The sequence below is a fragment of the Battus philenor genome, unplaced genomic scaffold, assembly GCF_028537555.1.
Source record: "Battus philenor isolate CCGP_79_NKW_IND1 unplaced genomic scaffold, ilBatPhil1.0.hap1 SCAF_24, whole genome shotgun sequence".
NCBI lineage: Eukaryota > Metazoa > Arthropoda > Insecta > Lepidoptera > Papilionidae > Battus > Battus philenor.
The window spans coordinates 587,117-611,961 of record NW_027181687.1 but is presented as its reverse complement, the minus strand read 5'-3'; the positions used below and the strand labels follow the sequence as shown (position 1 = coordinate 611,961).

The window sequence follows — 24,845 nt, the reverse complement described above, 5'->3', positions numbered from 1 at the left end:
ACTATGTGATATATTTATAAAGCGGTATATATCTAGTTGCTCGTTTTATTTTCCTGTAGTACCTCTCTTTATTATATATGTAACAGCGAAATCTCCATAAACATTGCTGATTTAAGCCTGTCAAGAGAAAATGTCAGTTCATTTCTAGAACGGGTTTCTAACACAGTATCAGCAGAGTATGATCGGTGAAGGTATACGCCAATACATTGCCACCCTGAACAAACTAAACGGGTCGTCAGCCCCGATACTACGCGATAGTGACTGTACAAACACCGTGAATCCGAGGAATGGAATAGTAAAGTGTATTGATTTTAATGCAGCCGTTTGGTTTTGAAATCTTTACCACACTGCTAAGTTGAATTCAAAATGATTTTATTATGTATTTTTTTTATTTTTTATTTTATCATATATATATATATATATATATATATATTATTTACTACCTGATCCTGCTGACTTTGCGTCGCTTTAAGTTATTAGCTTGTCGCATTTTAATAGAAAAAATACTTATTTTATAGTGATCACTTTATCCCGGGTGATTTTATAATATTTCTATTTATTTTCATGCTCTAAATACACATTCTGTAAACCATGTGTTGAAAATTATGATCACGTAGCAAATATCACCAGATTCTAATATGACATTTATTTATGGGACCTACTGTGTAATTGTGCAATTTTTTAATCCCAGAAAAAAGCAGTTTAATTATATTTATAAAAATATTACACGCAACCGAAACCACGCGATGAGCTAGTTAATAAAGCATCGCGACTGTTCTAAACACTCGACATTGTCCAAACAAAGACGACCAAGTTTTATTTGCGCCGCCGTGAACGCACCTCACACTTTCTAGGCCGCGAATTGATCAAAACATAAAATCAGTACAAATATATTTAAACGTTATCTTTTGTAAGGATAGGTGTCTTATCTATTGTCAGATAACCTCACTCAGTTGTGAAACGCGCCTCCTTAGGCACGCAACGAGAACCACAACGTCTGCCCGTATACCTATTAAAACTGTGATAAGGTTTAATTAATTACTATATGTTATAAATAACATATCGCGTAAACAAGTTTTTGTTATGACATCAGAAAGGACCAGAGATAAGTAAACAATAAATTTTAGAAAACAAAACGCAGCGAGATGGATTTTGAAAACGAAAGACGGGGAAGCCGGACACGAACTTTGGAAAGATCTTTGAGCTACTCTGCTGCAATAGGAAACGGCTCTGGAAGATCATCTATAGAAATACAACCGATGGTAAACACAGAAGTGTATACGAATGAAGAAATGAAGAAACACTATAGAATTTCTCAAACTTATGTCGAAGGGAAAGAGATTTCATTTCCATCTACACCAGCTGTAGATTTTCCACAAGTCTATGGTCCTTCTATGAACGCACAATACTCAAGCGAGGAAGATAATGCGGATACCGGTCTAACAATGACTATAGATGTAGAAACAAATGACAGTCCAAAATCAGACGCTAGAAATGTATCCAACGCGTCCACAAGAGTAACAGCTAGCTCCAGTGCAACCTATGAAACTTATGACGGAATCGAACTAATAGAGAGTGTTTACAATGATCCGAATGACACAGCTGGATCATCGGGACATGTGTATTCAACGCCGTACAGCAAGAGAAGAAAGAAAGGAAGAAAGCGAAGGTATAGTAGTCTATCTAGTACTTGTTTTCGATATATATATTCTTCTTCATGATCGTATACTTTTGGTAGAACAGTTGTGATCATCAATTAATAAATGGTATTATCTAAAATCATTCACATACCATCTGTCTGTGAATGCGCAACGTGTACATTGATCACAAAGCTGTTACCAAGTCTCAGTTTCTTTGGTAACGCTGTACGAGGATATAACTATTCTTTTGTATTTATACATTAGTTCTTTGCCTTCTTCATTTTGTATCTTTACTTTTATCTTCTTGCGTTTATTCTCTTATAAAGTAACCGGCTCGCCCGCTTTGCATAGAGCATCAAGTTTTGTTGGTGTAATTTCATAAAATCTTTTCTTGGTAATTCTAAACACGCCTTAAAATATTCTAGCAAATGTCAAGCCAGTAAATGAATAAATAAATAAATTGAAATTTATAAAGTAGCAATTCAAGAAGAACGGTAAAGGATGAGAAGCGAGGTATGAAAGGTAAAGGAATGTAAGATAATATGACGAATAAAAGAGATAATGAGAGAGAGAGAGAGAGAGAGATGTTCACTCACGACGGTCTTCATAAGAACGTTCAAGGTTACTCCAGAGAGCAATGGAGAGGGCTATGCTTGGAGTTTCACCCCGAGATCGAATCAAAAATGATGAGATCCATAGAAGAACCAAGAATATCGAAGTACCTCGAAGAATTTCTCGTCAGAAATAGCAGCGGGCGGCGCTTGTGTAATCGAAGGTTGTTCAGGTTCTAGAGTAGGGAATATGTCTCCTACTAGGTAGACCAACCAGGTAGTAAAGGTTGAAAGACGGTAGATGCGGGTAGCGTAAGGCTGGTCATCTTTGAGGGTGACCTATGTCTTGCAATGGGAGTCCATCGGCTGAAAACAAGAAAGAGGAACAGTGTGAGATATAAAGAAAGACATAAGATTTAATAAAAATGATCTCTGTTCACATTAGATGGAGGAAGAACGAGATACCTCCAATAACAGAGGTGATAAAAAAACAAACAATATCTTTGCCAAGTTTTATACCTATAAGCGATTTACTTTGAAATTATACAAATCTATTAATGCATGTCATTTCTATCTCCCTCTGGGTTCGTATTTAGTACAATTATATTTAACTTCTACACTACGAAAGGAGTATTCATAACAAATTTGAAATATCATCTTTTCAAAAACATCGTGTTGGGTCAGTATATAGATGATATATGTGTTTCTGGTGTGCTTTCTTCATCTTGTACAAGTCGATGCATAATGTGTATGCTTTCTAAAAATTTCAGTTGAACGTAAGTTGCTGTATAGAAATTATGCTAATTTATCTGCAGTTTTAGATTAATAGGATTTTTATTTGAAGATGATCTTTCGAAATTTCAGTTAAAATATTACAACTTTCTTCCTTCTTCTTTAAATATAAGCCTGGTACGTAGGCAGTTGATTTGAAAGGTACTTTGTCTTCTTTCATGTTAGATTTGAAGTTCTTTATTTGTATCGAGAATAAAAATAAAATGTATGTTTTGTTGACCCTTCACGAAACTATCGAAGGCTAAAGCAGTTCTGCTGACAAGAGCGAGAAACTCAACAGTTGCTCTTTACAAATATATTTTTATAAATGCGCGACAATAATTATCTTCCTGAATGAGCATCAACATTTAATTCCACGCATTAACATCAGTATAGTATTCTTGGTTATAGCAATATACTTTTTTTAATATATTTCTTTAAATATTGGTTTTAAATCACACACGTATTCCTTGTGTAATAAAAGATTTATTTAATTTTTAAATACGAAAACTGGAAAAATTGCCGGCTTTATTGTTTCCAGAATAATAAAAAAAACTCACAGTTACTTCACTCAATAAATATATGCAAGTCCTTGGTTTTGTGTGCAAAAGTTCAACATTTGAATTGTCAAAGCATCGTATAAATTCAAGTTTAAACTCCTTCATATGAATGCTTCAATTAGCAAAGTAAATACGAAATGAACTCGACTTTTATTATAATATTTATGATTCCTGGCCAATGAAAGAAAATCAAAAAGTAATAAAAGAGACCATTTTTCAAACATCGTATAAGAAATAAATTAAGTTAATATGTAAGTTGTATTTATGTCAAAAAATCAGGGATGACAAAACGCGACCCGCGGGCCTGCATGCGGCCTTTTAAATATGATTATGCGACCCGCCAAGCATTTATTAAATTGAATTTATTTTATCGACTTTTTGTAACCAGTACACCATTACCCCACTTTGCGTCGTGGTTACGTTCCAAAAAACACGACGCAAATTGAAACGACGCAAAGTGAATTAAGATTTTCTATAGCAATCCATGTATAGATCGAAGATAGGTTCCAGGGTTACGAAAATACTACTTTTTAAAAAGAAAATTAAACAAAGTAAACATTTAAAAAACAAAAATAACATAACACTGCCAATAAATAAATTGGAAAAATATTTACCTTCTTTGTAACTAGAAACAACACGTAGAAATTTATATAAATTTATTATTCTCTTTTAAAAAAACCACAACACACTACGTAATTGAAACTTAACTCTAAAATATGCAAAACAGAGTGAAAATATTTAAATTGCGTTGATTTTTAGTTAGAAAGGGAATCCCCGAGTTTTGATGGCATGGCGTAATTAGAAACAAAAGTGTTGCTATCTTATAGAAAAAAAAATTAAAGACACGAACCTAAAACAATGCAACCTCAAAAATCTAACGACTCACAATGAAAATTAGTACTAATTAAGCAGCGACGCAATTTTGAAAAAGAACGCAAAACGAAACGACGCAAAGCGAGGTATTGGTGTATATTATTCTAAAATTCATTATAATAAAGTGATGTACATACTAAACCAAAACAATCTGCCTGTGATAAGTTACTCGCACGGCAACTTATTGCTATTTTTTTGTTTTGAATTTGTAGAGGAAAACTTAACCTTTTTACTTTTACATTCTTTAATTCTAATGTTTATTATAAATAAGGTTCTGTACATTAATAAATGTTAATTTACGAGCGGCCCGCTAAACAATTTTAAAAATGCACCATGATTAAAAAAGTTCATCACCCCTGAAATGGATGACAGTGCTTGTAAGAGTTAGTTAAGAAATTGCATCTAATAATTTTGCAAGTGATATATGAATGTAATTGAAAGTCATACTAAGCATTTGAATCTAATCTAATATATATGCGGACAACTTATGTCTTGTCTTTCATTATATAATGCACTTTAGATTTTAATGATGCTTATTGTTATCATATACATAAAGTAGCGGAGGTGAGTGGAGCTCGTGTAGGCAGCGGCTGATAGAACAGAAAGGTTCTTTCTTCAATAGACTAGGTGTTGATAAGCTTCTGTGTTTGGCACTAATCGGTCTAACATAACTCCTGAAGATGTCCCGTGGAGGGGTGAAACACGTGTTGAGTGGTTTGGCGGTGGCGGTTGTGTGATTCGCATTGTTCGCCGCATACGCATTTATCAGCGGGCTGGCGGGCGGTGCACTTTGTTGCACGACTGCCACTGCATGTGCGGAAGTGGCTAAATATTGGTTCTTTTCTTACTTATCATACGAAAATAGCGCTATAAATATGAACGGAATTCTCAGTCCTCGATTATTGGACTACCACTGCTCATGAATTACGCAAATGTGCTAGCAATCCATTAGAGATGTGCAAAACGTATCCTCGACAAGAAAAGAGTGATTTATATCTTCTTGATTTTCGATATATTACTCTTTTATATCTTTAACTCAGCTCAGTACGGCACAGAACTATAAGGTAGCTAAGATATATCCTTTATATCTTCGGCTATTTTAGCTTAGATATGGAACTCAAACGGAATAAGACATCTGGAATTGAAATAATTGAATTTAAAACTTTTTAAAACGTATCTGTGCGCGACGCATTTACGGAACAAAGAATTGAATGTAAATAAAAAAATCATCGTTCGCGAATTAGTGAACTTTTTTGATCATAAAGCACAAAAAAGCGCCCGCGTGTGATGTTGTCGTTCCGAAAAACCGTAGTTTACATTTTTAATACAAACGTGCAATAGGTATCCATATCTCTCTTTTACGTGTAAAATGCTATATATGCCCATCTCGTCCTAACTCTTAACGAGCCGAAACTCATCACGGAAATTGAAAAAAAAAAGATACAGAAATATAATTGAAACACATGCGAGTTGTTAGAGTGATAATATCTTTTGCAAAGATATATATATCTTTCTTGTCTTTAGCACGCGAGCTACCCATCTCTACAATGCATGTAAATGTCTAGTAAAATAAAGATATGTTAAATTGAATAGAGTTGATGAAATAAATTATTTATATTGATTTTGAATTAATCTTTCCTTGATCCTAGGATCTAACGATTTCAAATATGAATCATGATGTAGCACGTGACTTTAGATTATATACATTTAATCACGAGCGGTGGCAGAGTTGGCACGTGTGTAAACAAATAATATGAGATGACTTAAGCTATTTGCCTATAGTGTGTAAACAAATTCGTCGGAAATTCCCTCCATTATTAGTGAATTTATAATTAATTGTCCCAATAACACGAAAATGATTTGTCTAATTAGTTTTGAATACCGCATCTTTACAACGAATCATATTTTTGACTCTTCGCGCCTTTACTGTTCTTAGCTCTGTACGTTCCCATGCGCACAAATCATTTGGTTTTGTTGTCTTGTCTTGTCTTTGCAGACCTGTTTCTGCAAACGAGCGCTCACTTTGTGTCGAGATTATCTTTACTCAAGCAAACCCAACCCCTCAAGAAATCCTAGCAGATCCTTGATGTCGCCGGCGATCTCAGACAGGCCTTGGTAATCCGAGATGGGTAGCCCTATAGAGTGCTATCTTACACCGGAGTATCACGTGGGCAGCAGTCTCGTCCTCTTCCAAGCACGCCCTGCATATAGGACTGTTCGTAACCCCGTTTGGAATCCACTGTATGCAGTCTAAGAAAATAAAATTGAAAGAGTACAAAAAAAATTCCTTCGTTTTCTAAACTACCGAATGCATTGCCCCCGGGATTCTTATAAAATGTTTTTAAACAGACACCGAATGTTATCATTGAAGGATCGACGTTCTCTAATGGACGCCACTACACTTAAAAATATTTGTGGTGGCAATGTTGACTGCTCGGAACTGTTGTCCGTAATAAACTTTCGAATTCCTGCAGCAAGAACGCGTTCTAGATCTCTCTTTTTTATCAACGGCTAGGACAAATATCGGTAAACGTGCACCCTTATACAGGATGTGTGACCTCCATAATTCATATATTAGTGATATTGAAATATTCTCGTGCTCTCTCGTATCTTTTAAAAGACAATTTCGTTCGAAATTATTGAGTACACACAATTTAAACCTCATTGGAACGTGACTGCTTGCTGTGACTTGTAATTATTGCGGTGTGATATGCAGAATGCGCTGGATCTTTGATCCCTGTTTAGTAACGTTTTTATTTGTTTTGTCATTGTTTGAATATAAATCATTAAATGTTCTTAGTGAGATAGTTATAAGGTAACAATTTAAACTAATTTTATATTCGTAAGTTTTAAAGTTTGTACTTTCTTACTGTCTTTTGTTACTGTTTATCTCCAATAAAGTAAATAAATGAATGTAAACAGATGTTTGTTAAAAAGACCACGACTGGTTTAGATGCCTGCCACCAGCCAGCAGATTATGGCATCGCCTCTTTTGCTTGACGACACTCCTCATGACTCATACATGAGATCTGGACTTCCCCATTGGTAGTGGAAAGAGAGTCTTCGGCGAAAACAACCATGGTGGAGCATCTCTGAACCAGCTCCTCTGCAGTATCATTGCCAATGAAGTCGCTATGACCTTTTAACCACTGTAATGTAACAAGGTTGTTACTACTTATTTCCATTACACGTTTGTCACACCCATTTATTAACCTAAAGTTAACAGTGTGACTCTTGGGGGCTAGTAAAAATCATAGAAGTTAGAAAGCTAGGAATATTTGTGCAATTCTATTAATATTACATTTATTAACAATTGCAATTCAACAAATAATGAGTAAATTTTCAATGTTCTCCGAAGCGCGCAAAAGAGCTATCTTCAGTAAGAAAAGGACTAATATACAGCTACTTACTAGCTACGACTAATATATAGGCTGTACTGATTATGACTCGGTGTTTGGCACTGATGGGTGTAACATTACTCCCGAGGATGCCCCGTGGAGGGGTGAAACACGTGTTCAGTGATTTAACGGTGGTAGTTGTGTAATTCGCATTGTTTGCCGCATGCGCATTTATCAGCGGGCTGGCGGGCGGTGCAGTTTATTGCACGACTACTGCTACATAGCCGAAATAGCTATATATTAATCCTTTTCTTACTTAGGGTGGACTTCCGCTAAGTAACGCCTGAATCTATTCAATATTTTTTTAGTGTCACAGGTTCCCCATATCTTTTATATTCTGACAGGAACTTGAATTCTCCTTTTCGTAACCATCTGAATCTCTTTCGCTTTCTCTTCTTGCATCCTTCATAATTTCTTTTACTCTCGCGCCTTTTTTATAATTCAGTTTTACATAGACTCCGATCATTTGCCAAATTTCTCGCTATTTTACAATTTCCATGTATATTAATATTTAATAAAATACCGAATAGAGGTATCTAAGAATTGATTTTACAAAATTCCACCCGCAGGTTAAGCGGACTTTAATTATTTCGCATAGGTTGAAAGTTATACACACATATATATAAATATATACACATATATATACATATATATACATATATAAGTATGTATATGTCACTTGTTATTGTCCAAAATTCGATCAAAACATATCTTATCTAAATACTTCATATCATTGCTTATCTGTGGACACATTATATGTTTCAGATAATTTATTTTCATATAGTACATTTTACAATGTTTTTTTTTTCTACAAAGTACACACGGATGTCTACTTATCTATTAATTTTATCCATATAAATAGATAAATAAAAGAAATAAATTAACTGAAATACATTTATAGACACTTTTTTATTTGCTTCAATTGTTTGATTGAATATTTACCTGAACAAGGAGAACCGAGTTCTCTCTTTTTTAATCGTATAGTCACTGCCGCCGAAATGGAATTTGCAAATTCCATGGGTCTGAGTAGAGCAGGGCGAAGGAGCGCCTACCCTAAGACCTCTTTCTTTATACAAAGCTGTAGGAGTCCCGGGAGAGCCTCTTTTCGGACCACTTCATACTGCTACTTTGTCGATGGACGCTCCATGGATTGACGAGACTCAAGGCCTCCCATGGGAACCTCTTCTTGGGCTATCACTCCTCGATAATACAGGCCTTTATGTGTATCGTGTGGGAGAAGAATCTGGATGAATATAAGATACCTTGCTCTCTGACGGTAGGACAGTATTATGTGGAATTTCAATTTTGGTGCGGCTGTCGGATCTTCTACGAAACTCGCAGCTGCCCCTTAGTACTATGCGATAAAACAGGCCTAGATGGGTAAGATCATTAATAGTGTGTTAGGGGAAAACGCTGTTATATATTGAGTTATATATTAAAATAAGAAGCAATAACAGTGTTATATAATATCACACAAAAAAGATAACTCAAAAAGCGCGGCATAATATGAAATAGAATTATTAAAGTAATTAGTTTCTTTACATATACACCAATACCCCACTTAGCGTCGTTTCGTTTTGCGGTTTTTTCGAAGTTTCGTCGCTGCTTAATTAGTACTTATTTTCACTGCGCGTCGTTAGATTTTCGAGGTTGCGTTGTTTTGGGTTCGAGTCTAATTTTTTTTTTGAAATTTTCTAAAAGATGGCAACACTTTTGTTTCTAATTGCGCCATGCCATCAAAACTCGAGGATTTTCTCTCTAACTAAAAACAACTCAATTTAAATACAGTTTTATTTTCACTTTGTTTTGCTAATTTTAGAGTTTAGTTTCAATTATGTAGTGTTTTGTAATGTAGTGTGTTGTGCTTTTTTTTAAAGAGAATAATAAATTTATATAAATTTTTACGTGTTGTTTCTGGTTACTAAAAATGGTAAATATTTTTGCAATTTATTTATTGGTAGAGTTACATTATTTTTGTTTTTAAATGTTTACTTTGTTCAATTTTCTTTTCAAAAAGTAGTATTTTCGTAACCCTGGAACCTATCTTCAATCTTGACATGGTTTGCTATAGATAATCTTAATTCATTTTGCGGCGTTTCAATTTGCGTCGTGTTTTTTTGGAACGTAACCACGACGCAAAGTGAGGTATTGGTGTATATTATTTTCTTTTCATCTATTTAAAATTTATTTCATTTTTGTGTTCAAGTGGAAAATGCCTATGTTTAATAAGACTTTTTTAATTCCAGACGTCAGCACGGCAGACCAATACGATCAAGAAGAGTAGTGCATAAGAGTGGAGAGGAGAACGTTCCAGTCCGCAGCAATATTCCAGCTAAATCCCTCAAGTATATGCGCGACATCGTCAACACCGTGGTAAATAAATATTGTAATTAATACAGCGTTATTTTTTAATCATTCTTCTGCGCGAATTGAAATTCGAACGCAGATTTAAATTTGGAAGCAGTGATACAGCCGTTGCCATCACGTTAGAGTCCGAATTGTAAATAGTCTTTCTAAATTTATTACATCATCGTCGAAGTCCTCGCCTTGACGAGCGTGAGTGGTGACTCATTTCCACCAGTTAATGCATATATTGGTGACGTCATCAAGGAGGGTAATCATGTCAGCTGATAGATGCCCATGTCTTGCACATAAGCATTCTCCAAATATTAGTAACAAAAAGACCAATATATAGCTACTTCCGCCAATGCAGTAGTAGTCGTGCAATAAAGTGCACCGCCCGCCAGCCCGCTGATAAACGCCAAACACAGAGGTACTAATCGGTGTAACATTACTACTGAATATGCCCCGTGGAGGGGTGAAACACGTGTTGAGTGATTTAACGGTGGTAGTTGTGTAATTCGCATTGTTTGTCGCATGCGCATTTATCAGCATGCTTGACCGTCTTAGTAGAGAACAATCACTCACTGGCAGCTTTCGATAGGGACTTTACATAGTTTTACATTCACTTTTTTTTTAGTAACTTTTCTAATACTTTGTCATATTCGCTGTCATTATTTAAGATATAGGTAGTTCACTGGTGGACAAAACTATAGATTATCAATACGACTAATTGGGAACGGCTTGCATGCAGTGTTTTAAAAAGGTTGTTTTTGTGGAAGGTTCTTATGGAAAAAAATTACCATTTCCAATGCGACTTATATATGCAATGTCGATATGTTTAACGCCAGTAGACGTTGATTGAACAGAACAGAATAGAATAGAACAGTGTTTGATATGATGTATATAATAAAGAAGTTAAAAAGCAAAAAATAGAGTACGTGCTTCCTACGCATAGCAAAGCGTAATTAACTAAATACATATTATATCTATTAAAATCAAATAATACTTCAACTTGTCCTTACATAACTGTTTTAAAATTATCGCAATTATTATATGTCTAAGCGATGTCATTATTTTTGTTAAAATAACTATATTTGAATGAACAAAAAAATATGAGTTTTAGAGGCAAGCGCATACAACAGATTATTTGTTCCCACACTAAACAAACAATAGTTATTTAACTTAGTGTCGCATTTTAACCTTGGAAAGACTATATTTTTGGTTAAAGTTTACTTTGTATGCTTTAAACTGTTTAAGAATTCGAAAAGGAATATACAGCAAATATTACTGAGATTTATGTCTATATGATCTTTATAGATCAAAAAATAACTAGTAAAATTTCAACACCAAAAGATTTTGTTATAAAACCGCATAAATTAAATATTTAATGGAATCAGGCGTTACCTTACGGAAGTCCATCCTAAGGAAGAAAAAGTTTATTAGTGCCAAATTGCCTATTAGTGCCAAACAGAGTGTGTTTCGCACTAATCGGTGTAACATAACTCCTGAAGATGCCCCGTGGAGGGGTGAAACCCGTGTTGAGTGAATTAACGGTGGCAGTTGTGTAATTCGCATTGTTTACCGCATACGAATTTATCAGGGGGCTGGCGGGCGCTGCACTTTGTTGCACGACTACCACAGCATGCGCGGAAGTGGCTAAATATTGGTCCTTTTCTTACGTATAAATTAAAGTGCATAACAAAAATAAGGTGTTATTATCTGAGCTAATTTTAGTGCTCTTTTGTTTTATAACATATCGGTAAGCAAGCAGTATGCATAAGATGTCTCATATATATTTCCACAAGGAAAAGAAAGATTGAAGTTGTAGAATGTAAGTAAAAGAAAGATAGATCAAGTGAATGAATAAATAAAAAATGAAAAAAGAAGAGATCTGCGCCAAAGAGGCGAACACTACTTAGTATTAGAATTAAAGGCTATTTTTATTTTATTTTTATTTATTGCACACTATCAAAAATCAGTAAGAAAAATTGTTTAAAAAATATGGATTACTACATATTAGATTTAATTATTATTTACTATCTCTCATTGCAGACTTTAAATTCACATAATAAAACATAACTTATTTCTGAGTGATCACTTTATTCTGTGAGTGAAAAAAGATTTAAAAACTTCAAAACTTTCTCATTTAACCAAACAGTTTGTTTTATAATATATTTAAATATTTGCAGATCAACAGCAAATGGCGTTTCATAATACTGCTGATGATCTTGGCACACTTCATGTTCTGGTTTCTGTTCGCTGGAATCTGGTACGCGGTTGCGTCGTCGTACCAGGACGACATTGGTGATGGCAAGGAGCACTGCGTCACAGGAACTTCTTCCTTTGCCGGCCTTTTGATGATGTCCGTGGAGACACAGGTACAGGACTCATAATATAAAAAATGTAACCTTGTACCTGTTCTTCATAGGTAAGTCCAGCTTTGAGATTACTCGCCAACAGGTGGGCAGCGTTCAGGAAGCTAGGAATCTTCTTCTCTATATATACGGCAATGTTTGAAGATAAAGGTCTGGTCAATTTGTGTTGTCGGTGATGAAGATGGAGAAGGCTTTGCCCACAGGAAAACCAATGCTACCGGCGTCGTTCGAAGAATTTCCAGGGGGTTGGGCACATCGATCGTGCTACCAACAGCCATTGGCGCTATTGTGGCCAGTCAAGGTTCCCGAGTGGCAACCAAAAGCCGGTAGCGCCTCCACTTATGGGGGGATAAAAAGGATCTTGTGTCTTGAAGGATATGTTATTGACCAGGTTTTTAAATCATCACGTACCGGCAGGGAGGGTGTAGGCACACTAGGTTGAACGACGACTTAGTTAAGGTAGCAAAAAGTCGCCGAATGCAGGCTGTATGACCAGTCATTGTATTAGTCCAGCCATGACCATCTTTGTGGGAGCCCTATATTTTGGAGTTGACGTGGATCAGCTGAAATGACAATGGCTGATTCCTAATAGCAAGGTCATCAATATAAGAGATTACCAGGTTGAGGTGAGTTACACCTAGAGCACAAAAAGACGAGGACTTAGATGGTGATGTGATCGTCGTCATTTATCCCACTGCAAGGCTTTGGCCTTTCACAAAGGTATCTACGGGGAGATATACTATAATTGCCACGCTTGGTAGGTGTGTTGGCGATCGCAGTGTGGTATTACGGCACGCAGAGGACCCTGCTGCCCATCCTCTGGAAACTTGTTTGCGTAACGGTAATCCTATTTAGTCAATATACAAAGTGTTAATTATACAAGATTGCATCCCAGGAGTCGAACCTGCGACTTGCGATCGCAAGTCTCAAACCCCTGCCACTGTTCTCTATATGTGTTCAAGGGAGAGTATTTAAATGTATACTAAGGAATGAATAGGTTTCTTCTAGGCAAGCGTGATCTGGAGAGACAGAGGTCAAATGGTATGCCTATAGCTGATAAAAAATTAACAGAATAAACGTAAGAAAAGGACCAATATTTAGCCACTTCCGCGCATGTAGTGGTAGTCGTGCAACAAATTGAACCGCCCGCCAGCCCGCTAATAAAAGCGCGTGCGGCAAACAATGCGAACTACACAACTGCCACCGTCAAATCACTCAACACGTGTTTCACCCCTCCACAGGGCATCTTCAGGAGTTATGTTACACCGATTAGTGCCAAACACAGAGTGACTCGGTGTTGCACGACTACCACTGCATGTGCGGAAGTAGCTAAATATTGGTCCTTTTCTTACTTAGGATAGACTTCCGCAAGGTAGCGCCTGATTCCATTAAATATTTAAGAATAAATGTAAACTCATTTGATAAACTTAACCAATTTCAGATGACAATCGGATATGGCGTGAGATATCCCAGCGAGGAGTGTCCTGAAGCGATCATAGTAATGGTTATAGAGGTAAACAAAACTCTGTATTTATTCTTCTAGTTCTTCTTTTCAGACATCAGCTTCCTGCGACCTTCTATATTAAATTCTGCAAGTACATATCATCATCGACGTTATCATATCAACTGATAGACGTTCACTGCATGGAACCGGCCTCCCCCTAACATCATCACGAAGACAGGTCCTGCGCTGCCCGCAATCTAGGACTTCGTGTGATCTTAACTATGTCATTTGTTCTCCTTCTGGGAGTCTGTCCACGCCGAAGGGAGAGAAAAGATCAATAATTTTATTTTTATTCTGATTTTTAAAACCGGTTTTCTTACTTTAGAATAATTACTTTATTAATTATTTCTAAAATCATATTTTATAGATATGTACATCCTTTATTTATAATAGCGAGTTATTTACACCTTTAACGCTTTTATACTTAAAACCATTCTGTATAATACAGTAGAGCATTTAATTCTACAATTGCAATTTCACTAATAATAAGCGAGGATATGAGTGGTGAAGATTTTAGGTATATGTTATTTAAAACAAAAGTATTTTTTGCTACTGCTTGTAGCTAGGGATTTATGTAATGATAATTTTAATCTACATTGCAGATAGTGGCTGGTACCGCGTTATCGGGTGGCTTGTCTAGTTTGCTGTTCACCAAACTAGTTCGACCCAACCGGCATGTGTCTTCAGTAGGATTTAGTAAGAAAGCTACCGTAAGTTTCTACCAAAAAAAAAATGAAAAAATAGTAAACAATTTTCTTCTCTCCTTCCTCGTACATCGCTTCACTTTCATCTCCTTCTCTGTTGGATTGTACACCTTCACCTTCTTTTATGTTTAGTTACTTATTTTTGCTTTTTTTGCATTTATTTGCCTTAGTTTAATATTAATATTACTTTGTTTCCTTATTATACACATCACAGTTTCTTTTTAATCGACTTTTAAAATGATCACAATTTATTACCACTTCTTCTTTCGTTCTTTTATTTAAAATATTTCATTTATGTACATCATTTGTTGGATCTTATCGTAGGTCAAGAATTATCATTTTATTAGGTGATAAATTCAAATTACCATCAATATGCGATGTTCAATTAGTTCATAATTTGTTTGCAGGTGTGTTTACGTGACGGTGAGCTGTGTTTGCAGTTCAGGGTGTGGGATCTGTTGAACTTGCATCTCATCGGTAGCACCATCACCGCATATATGTTGAAACCTATCAGGTGAGACAAAAATAAATGCAAATAAATGCTGTGATCAGTTTTTTGTTTTCGAGAACAATTGTTTCGTAAAAACCTGATTGAGCAAAGACCGAGGCGAGCCTGATGGCTTTTTCTCTACGGTGCTTCCTATCGTAAATTTTGTAGACAATCTATGTAAACTTTTCATATTGGTGCCAATTTAAAGATTTTTATTTTAGTTCTATTTTCGAATTTCAAAATAATTATCGTAATATTATTTAAAAACTGGCCAGTTCTAAAAGAATTTTGTGTCAACGCGTAGTTCAAACGTGAAGTTATAGTTGAAATAAACGAAGTGTCTGAATGGTTGAATTGATGGATAGATAAATAAATAAACCATCTTATTATTTTTATTTTATATTTACTTGTCAAGGGAACTTAAAAACTAGTTACACTATATCAGGCGAAAACAAGCGGTCATTACATGTTTCCGCCTTAAGCATTATTTAGATCGTGAGGACCTGCAAAAGGATCATAATCCTACATAGAAAATAGTTAGTGAATAAACTTTACAGCACATACAAGATATACACATATACTCACATACATATGCACATATACATAACATAAATAAAAAGCTGTTATTCGATGTCAATAGAATTCGAATTATTGATATTAGTCAAAAATCTTCAGAACCCTGGAGGGAGAGATCGTTCATAACTACATTCATCAGTTGGAGCTAAAGCAAGGTCGAGCCTTCCTCATCTGGCCTATCACCGTGGTCCACGTTATCGACGCCCAGAGCCCGCTGTATGATCTATCTGCGCAAGATATGATGGACTACAGGTAAATGAATGGAGAAGAATTTCATACACATCATACAAGAACATTAACTGTCCGAACTATACTCTTAATATATTTAATGGAATCAGGGGTTACCTCGCGGAGGTCCATCCTAAGTAAGAAAAGGACTAATATTTAGCCACTTCTGCACATGCAGTGGTAGTCGTGCGACAAAGTGCACCACCCGCAAGGCCGCTGATAAATGCGTATGCGGCAAACAATGCAAATTACACACCTGCCACCGTTAAATCACTCAACACGTGTTTCACCCCTCCACGGGGCATCTTCAGGAGTTATGTTACACCGATTAGTGCCAAACATGGGGAGATGCTCTTAATATAACCTAGTTGTTCTGACGGAATTTTTTAAGGTGTATCTACATTTAATTAGACATCTCATAGTAAATACCATCTAGGTTTTAGACTAAAAGTGATATAAATTTAACTTCTTTTATTACAAGACTATATATTAAGATATAATAACACTTTATTGTCTCTACCAAGGTGAAGACACATTATAGTTTTATTTTTCATTTAAATCACTATTGCACCAGCACTGTACTAACTTAAGTGGTTTAGTTCGTTTGAGTTTTGCCACTATGTATTGTCAAGTAGCTGGATAGTCTGGACATTCATATGATGATGAAGTCTTCGTTCATGAGCTTGTGTCTTCTTAATGATATTATTGATGGGTTCCATCTTAAGGTCTCGGTGGGGCAGAAGAACTACAGGAACATCGCTTCCCTTTTGGAAGACGCCAAATTTTTCTGCGGTACAGTCATAAGGTCGCCAGTGACGAAATAAATAGAAACAAAGCCAAATAGGAGGGCGAATTGTTAAATATAAAACTAGAATATTGTTTAAGATTATATTAAAACAGAAAGATTGAAGATGAATAAATAAAAATAAAAACAATACTAATAGTTGTAAATGTAAATAATAAAAATTTCCAAGAAGCGTGACGAAGGATGGGAGGCGCTGTGTATGTGTTAGAATAAGAGAGAAAGTGAAGAATGAAAGTAGAAAGAAAGAGACAATTTGTGAAAAATGGAAGGGAGCGTGAAAATAAAAATGCACCAGTGTTCCTAAAATAAGTTTGGTGAACTAGGTCCCTAATAGCAGGAGGCCAAAAAAAAGAAAAAAGGTTCCGGTGGAACGAGGATGTTCGTGGGAAAGTTTTTATTTATGCATGTTCTATATATGTTTCAGGAACTACACAAGTTTCTTCAAATAATAAATAGCTTAATTAAGTTGATGTACATTCCGTTAAAAAATCAATAAACAACATTAACATGCAAATTACGTCTTTATTTCTTATATAGCAAGACTTATGTAATGTTATCACATTCTCATTATAATCCTTTCTATTATACGATATATTTTTGTATTTGTTTACATTCTAACACGCCATTTTTTAAACTATCTCTAACAATCTATTGTTAAAGAACTTACTCAATGCAAATAGGAAATTAAAAATTAACTGATTTGTTCGGATTGTTCTCAAATATAGCGCTTATAAACATATTAAGTGATTTATTTTTATCTACAAAGATTACACGAGCACTAGCAGTGGCAGAGAGAGAGACAGAGTAGTTGTTTTTATAAAAAAAGTATGTTTTATTTGCTAATTATACATCGCGTCGATTATATTCACTGTGCTACAAATTCATCTCAATCAACATGCAGCCCGTGAGTTTAGCACCCCTGATATACACTGTTGCTTTATTAGCATTTTCGCGGGCTTTTGAAAGCAGACAGCTGTTGCTCAACGGTAGACCTTTTTTTATGGCCCCCGCTATTGGGGGCCTCTCGTACCCCCTATCTTTTGTGGGACAGGGACTTTACGGGCAAATTTAATTATTCACATAATTTTTAATTATTTACTTTCTCTTCTTTCATACTTCACATTGTCTTTCGGTCTATTCTTTCATGCCACAATTCTGATGTCTTACCCTTTTGCTCTGTATCACCTTTCATTCATTCCTCTTTTTTTTTTACATTTTCATAATTACATTGTTATTTTATATCAAATTTTTATTACTTAAATTCTATAATTATTTTATATCACAGTACTGATATTTTGTCAACCCGAGCCCCGGTAGAGGACTGAGATTTGCGATCATAGGTCACAGATTCAATTCCTTGAATACAATCTTATATACTTCACATTTTGTACATTAATTATATAGAATTGCCACTGCTAACAAAGAAGTTTCCAGAGGATGGACAGCAGCATCCTCTGCGTATGTTACTGCGATCGCTAACTCGCCTGCCAAGTATGGCGATTATGATATATCCCCCATAGATGTTTTTGGTTGAAACATCGACGAACACTATAGATAGTAACCTTACATATTTTTATCCTTTTCATTTTGATTTGTTTTTCTTTCTCTTTTATATTCACTTATTACAACTACCTTCATTAATCTATCTTTGGAACGCCCAAATGGTTAACTTAAATAAAATGCCTTCGGTGTTAAGTTCCATCTTATAAATGCATTGTATTAGGGGAACCGGAAAGTAATGTTGCTTTCTTAAGTTAAATTCACACGACTACATTTTTAACAAGTTTTTATATCTCTTCAACAATATATTCATCTTCGTTATCAACAACCTTTTGATATCTAGTATACAAATCAATGCCGGAGTGAGAAATATTAATCTTTTTTTTTTGTAAAATATGTCGATAGAAACGACATTACTTTTCGATCCCCCCTAATAAAACACGTATTTAAAAAAATTATTTAATGGAATCAGGCGTTACCTTGCGGAAGTCCATCCTAAGTAAGAAAAGGACCAATATTTAGCCACATGTGCGGAAGTGGCTAAATATTGGTCCTTTTCTTATTTAAAAAAATTGTTATGCTTCTGTTTCATTGTGATTTCTTTACAGATTCGAAATAGTTGTCTGCCTCACAGGGTCTTCTAAGAACATGGGTACAGTCACACAGAGCAGAACCTCTTACCTCTCCAAGGAGATCATCTGGGGATACCGCTTCAAGAATGTCCTTAAGTAAATCTTCTTTGCTTAACCACACTTCCAACTATAGCATATGTTACAAATTATCTACCACCTTAGTTTATAGAATCATTGATTTTAATTTAAAGTGTGATTGTAAAACTTGAATGATCATAAACCTATTTACAAACACTATATATATTATTATGATCAGATAGTAAGGTGAAATTGTCATTTGAAATTCCTGAGCATTAGGAAGGCAGGTAAATTTTTTTCTAGGTTGGTAGACTTGTCTATAACATTTGCTAAGCGTCTGTTTGTCAATAGATGGAATAACATTTGGTTCAGTTCAAACCATTTTGAAGGATGTTCTGAATCTCAAACACATCAAGTCTCGATTGGTCGATGTCATACTGCATTGGCTAGCTATTCAGCAAACTGGAAAGGTCAATGCAAAGATGCCGTTTTGACGCCACGAGGAGATTAAAACCGAATCGCAGAAGCCAACTTAGCCTGCATGACTTTGAGGAGATAAAAACTTAAGCCAGCTTGGCCTGCATGACTTTTACCAGTTTCGAGAGATGTGATGAGGAGATAAAAACTTAAGCCAGCTTGGCCTGCATGACTTTTACTAGTTACGAGAACCATAGTTAACAAGAAAATTAGTAGAGCGCAGTTTCATTCAACTGTTCAACCGTCTACCTACACTGGCACAAAATATATATTTTGCATGAGATACATATTTCGGAGCTACAAAAGGAATTGTTAAATAATAACCAGTGTTTAGTTACAAGCACTGTTTTGCAATACCCGACGATAAATATTGTACATCGAAAGAGACAATCGGTTAATTTCGGCTTTGTATAGCGTTATCTTTGTCGCACGAAATGCAACGATTGACAAAACGTCACATAGGTAGTGTAGGACAGAGATGATGCTATACGAAGCCGAAATTAGCCGACTGTCTCTTTCCAAAGGTCGATATGCATTATTTGTCGTCGGGTACTGTAAAGAAGTCTACGGTGCACTTTTATTCAATTGATCAGTTAAAAAAAGTATTATTAGATAATAGTTTAATAGCAATTTATAAATAAATAGTTTATTAAACTTTTGGCGTATAACCAGTGTCATACGTGGCTTTTGTCTATGGTACAAATTTTTCACAACGAGTCAGACTCGAGGCTTTCGTTGATGGCACAGATTTTTCACCACAAGTTAGATTCGTGATTATGGGCCAAAGGGTTAAACCTTTTGATAAATGGACGCTTGACATATGGTATCCAATGTCTTACCAATCTATTAAAAAAAACATGTCATTAAAATGCCTGGGAGTTTCAAATGACAATTTATTTTTACTTTTTAATCACAGTAGTATTATCTGTACTATATTTAAAGTAAATTTACTTATGCCATATAACTGTCAGATTCTTCTTTATAAAAATTTCTTCTTCAACTTCTTCAAAGGTATTTTTTTGGCCCCCGCTATTGGGAGCCTCTCGTACCCCCTATCTGGCGTAGGACACGGACTTTTGTTTTCATTTATTTAATTTTTCACAATCTTTTTTTATTTTCGCTCTCTTCATTTATGCATCCTATGTTTTTTCATTCAGTGTTCATTCCACATTTCTTCTTTCATTCTCTTTCGCTGTGTGACCTTCCATTCCTCTCTCATTATACAATAGTATTTTATTTATTTTATTTCTGTTATTTACATACTTCTTGAAAGGTATTCGAAGAAAGAAGAATCATACGTGATCGACGTGGACAATTTGAACACAGTGGAGCAAGTTGAGACGCCGCTGTGCAGCGCGAGCAGGCTCAAGGACTTCGAAGGTGACATCAAATCTCCGGACAATATCCTCACGCCAACCAACATCTCTCTGTCCCCCACCAACGACTCCCTTAGCCAGGAATCCTCTAGGATCGAATCAGTGCATTCGTCACCAATTTTCAATGGAACTGGTACACAGAGGAGCTTCGGCTGGCAATTCAGGAGGTTTTACCCGGGAAGTCAAGAAAGTCAGGGTTTGGAGATAAATTCTTGACTAACCTACTTATTATTGTTAATATTAAATATTGATTTTGTTATTGTATATATATGTTTTATTTGCTTCAAATCTGCGTGGATCCTGTTCATTTATTCCTATATCCTTAAGATGGGGCAGAGGGCGTCCACAGTACGTCACCATCCCGAGCGGTCTTGAGCCTCGCGCTTTACTTCGCTCCACATCATTCCAACTGCTTTCACATCTGCAGTCGTCGTCTTCGCTTTCCTTGAGTATTCCATTCTAGGGCTTGCCTCGGTATGTGATCAGGGGCCCTTCGGAGCGTGTGGCTTGTCCAGTTCCACTTGCGTCGTTTAATATGCTGGTCGATCGGCATCTCACGGTAGCGTTTCCAGAGATCTACGTTGGAGTATATACCGAGAATACGTCGAAGATAGTTGTTAACGAAGACTCGGAGCTGACGCGAGATATCTTTGATGACCATCCACGTCTTGCATCAATATAGCATCACGGTTTTCACATTGGATCGGAATATTTTGAGCTTAACTCTCCTAACTAATTTCTGTGATTGCCATACAGAACGGAGCTGTGCGAATGCTACCTTTTCCTTGGTTATTCTCGAAGCGATATCCTCTTCTATCCTCTTCTGATTCCGATACTATGCTGCTGGGGTAAGAGAATCTGTGGACAAGACCGAATGCCAGATAGGAAAAAAGATTGAGGAGGCCACACTCGCCTCCATTATAATGGAAAAGGATGCAAGAGAGTCCGTCCTCCAATTCTTTAGGAAAGTTGCACAAAACGTAATTAATAGGAATAAAACATAGTTGCACATAAAATATTGTAAGTTTAATTATATACTTAATCTTATTAAGATAGATTTATTGAAATTAAAATAAAAAATGTATAATCTGTGAAACAAATCGATGTACATGTGAAAAATAAATAAACTAAATAAAGTTGTGATGCTGCAATAGAAAATACAACTGAAGTGTTTGAGGATGGATGAAAGGAATGGAATGATTTAGAAAGGAAGATGGAATTATGGAATGATAGAAGGAAGAAAAAAGATATTGTGAACTATGGAAGACGAGGACGAATATAAAAAATTCAAGGAAAAATTTTGTTAAGAAATAAAAAACCCTGTTCCCAACAAAATAGGGGTGGAAGGAGAGGTTCCAATAGCGGAGGCGTCAATAAAAAAAAGAGAGAATGTGTGGACTCTCTCTACTTCCTCTGTGCCAATAAGCAATGGTAAAGAACTTGGATCCTGTTGGATTACTAATAAGTTTACTAGATTTTATTTCTAGAATTGTATAAAATCTCTCTATTTATGATAATTTAAACTCGCAAAATCCTTTTCTACATAATATTACAATTGTAATAATTGTTATCTAAAATTTAAAACTAACCAAATAGTGACACGAGGTTTATTTTTGAATTCAATATTCAACCACAAGTTCATGACGCCGACTTCCTATCACTGACTCACACGATAATATCGACTGTAATATTCCTATAATTTACGTCTATATACGACTGCGTTGCCAAGTAATAAATTTGCGTCATTTACTAAGTCACCTATTTTTGCTAATAGACGCCCTATGAGGGGACATACCATAATCGTCACTGTGTGGCATTATGATAAGCAGAGAACGCTACTGCTGTTCCTCTAAAAACTTATTTATACGCTGTGGCAATCCTATATAATTAAGGCACAAAGTGTCAATTTTACACCGCGACCTACGATCGCAAATTTCTGTCCTCTACCGCTGTCTAACATTGCTTGAGTGAAATAAAAAAGCAATGATTAAACCTTTATAATTTTCATTATTATGAATAAATACATTTAAAAAAACTTTTAAGTTAAACGGTTTTTTGATATCCATATTGTGGTGGTTGTGGAAAAATGTGTACCTAGTCCGCCATATTGGAACGGCGTCCATCTTGAATTTTAAATTTTGACATAATCATCGTGTTTTACTAGTGTAGCCCTTTCATTTGATATCCACATTGAGGGGGTTAAGGAAAAATACGCAATCCGCCATTTTGTATCGGCGGCCATCTTAGATTTATAATGATATTGATTTTATTATATTGTATTGTCATCTAAATTAAATGTGTGTACCTAATTTCAGATCAATCTGACAACGGGAAGGTGCTTAAATTTCAATTTCTTATTTTGACCCAAATAAACAAATTCCGTACGGGTCGAACTAAAACCGTTTAAAAATAAAAGAATTACGATAATCTTAAAAGTAACTTAGTTAACTTTTAGACTAAATAAATAACGAATCTTTTTTATGTTTGCTTTTGAAGCGCCTGTATCTAAAACTTATTTTTTTTAAATTCAATGATAGACAGCGTATCATATGTAAAATTCTTAGTTAGCAGTACCAATAAACTTAATTAATAAACTTAGTGTGAATTACATATGATTGAATATCAAAAACCAAATCATCTCTAATCTGCATGGTAAAATACGTTGTATAAAATAGTAAAGCTTGGGATTTTTAAAAATAACTTATATATAGTTTTGTCGGATTTTTTTGTCTGTTTTTGTTAATTCTGGGGTATTTATTACGAACAGATGGATTTAATTTGACTTCAATAAGAGATGTAACCCATTCTTAGCTGAAAAAGATTGTTTTATTTTAATATCTATATTATATATATTGTCGTATATAGCGAGGAAGGGGATAGCCGCTAAAGCCTTAAGATCACTGGGTTATTTATGACATATATATATATATATATATATATATATATTTATAAACACATATATATATATTTTGCTCTTAAGATAATAAATCATATAAAATATGCAAAAGAAGAAATACAATTAAAAATGTAATGATTTGCCTATAGAAGCAATTTTACAGTAACATTAATTTTTTTATTGTAATATGACAGGCCTGTAATATCTGGCATCATAGAGCCTGTAGGAACAAATATGATAAGGCTTTCTTTTCATGTAATCATTTGTCATATTATTTCTGGAACCACTGACTTTTGGTAATAAGGTCTATAATATATTAGTTAATAATATATTAGATATATATTCACCAGTTTAAAGCTTTGACATACATTATAATAGCCGTCACTTTTTATCAAGTGATCCGCTAGACATCCTGCACAGGCACTTTGACATATAAATGAGTCGTATATAATTAAGTAGACAGACAATTATATTTTCTAATAACAATTTTATGGCAGTAAAAATAGAGTTCAAATTGCATTGATCATGGGTTACTTAAAAAAATTACAGTCAATTAGACAAGCGTCACCTTCACAACATCGATAAGATACAAGAGCAATGAATATATAAATAAAGAATGCAGTTTACATTAATAGGCTTTTACGTGTGTTTATAGCCTATAATTATCTAGACTAGAACTAGGTCATAGCGCCAAATGTATTCGATTACCTTTCTCGAGAAAGAAAAAAGATAACATACCAGGGGTGTCAAACTCAAAAGCTAATTTGGGCCGAAGAAACAATACTTAATTTTACATGTGCAACAAAAAATCATTAAGAAAAGGACCAATATTTAGCCACTTTGTTGTGTCTCTGTGTTTGGCACTAATCGGTGTAAAATAACTCCTGAAGATGCCCCGTGGAGGGATGAAACACGTGTTGAGTAATTTGGTGGTGGCGGTTGTGTGATTCGCATTGTTTGCCGCATACGCATTTATCAGCGGGCTGGCAGGCGGTGCATTTCATTGCACGTCTACCACTGCATGTGCGGAAGTGGCTAAATATTGGTCCTTTTCTTACTTAGGATGGACTTCCACGAGGTAACGCCTGATTCCATTAAATACAGAAAATAATGTTCATGTAAATAAGT

General features: G+C 35.2%; 1 protein-coding gene across 1 annotated transcript; it reads left to right on the top strand.

Annotated features, from left to right (window-relative positions):
• The first annotated feature begins 975 nt into the window (after nucleotides 1-975).
• LOC137924640 (G protein-activated inward rectifier potassium channel 3-like) lies at nucleotides 976-21,085 on the top strand. Its single transcript, XM_068768060.1, has 9 exons — nucleotides 976-1,669; nucleotides 10,040-10,166; nucleotides 12,326-12,514; nucleotides 13,953-14,024; nucleotides 14,618-14,725; nucleotides 15,127-15,233; nucleotides 15,885-16,037; nucleotides 18,927-19,046; nucleotides 20,719-21,085. The coding sequence occupies exons 1-9, from the start codon at nucleotides 1,146-1,148 to the stop codon at nucleotides 21,035-21,037; spliced, it is 1,719 nt and encodes a 572-aa protein (XP_068624161.1). The 5' UTR covers nucleotides 976-1,145; the 3' UTR covers nucleotides 21,038-21,085.
• Nucleotides 21,086-24,845: the final 3,760 nt, after the last annotated feature.

Excerpts from the sequence above, each read along its gene's own strand:
- LOC137924640 (XM_068768060.1), top strand. The coding sequence starts at position 1,146 with ATGGATTTTGAAAACGAAAGACGGGGAAGCCGGACACGAACTTTGGAA. Across the intron at positions 1,670-10,039 it reads AAGAAAGGAAGAAAGCGAAG|ACGTCAGCACGGCAGACCAA; the intron begins GTATAGTAGTCT and ends TTTTAATTCCAG. Across the intron at positions 12,515-13,952 it reads TGATGTCCGTGGAGACACAG|ATGACAATCGGATATGGCGT; the intron begins GTACAGGACTCA and ends AACCAATTTCAG.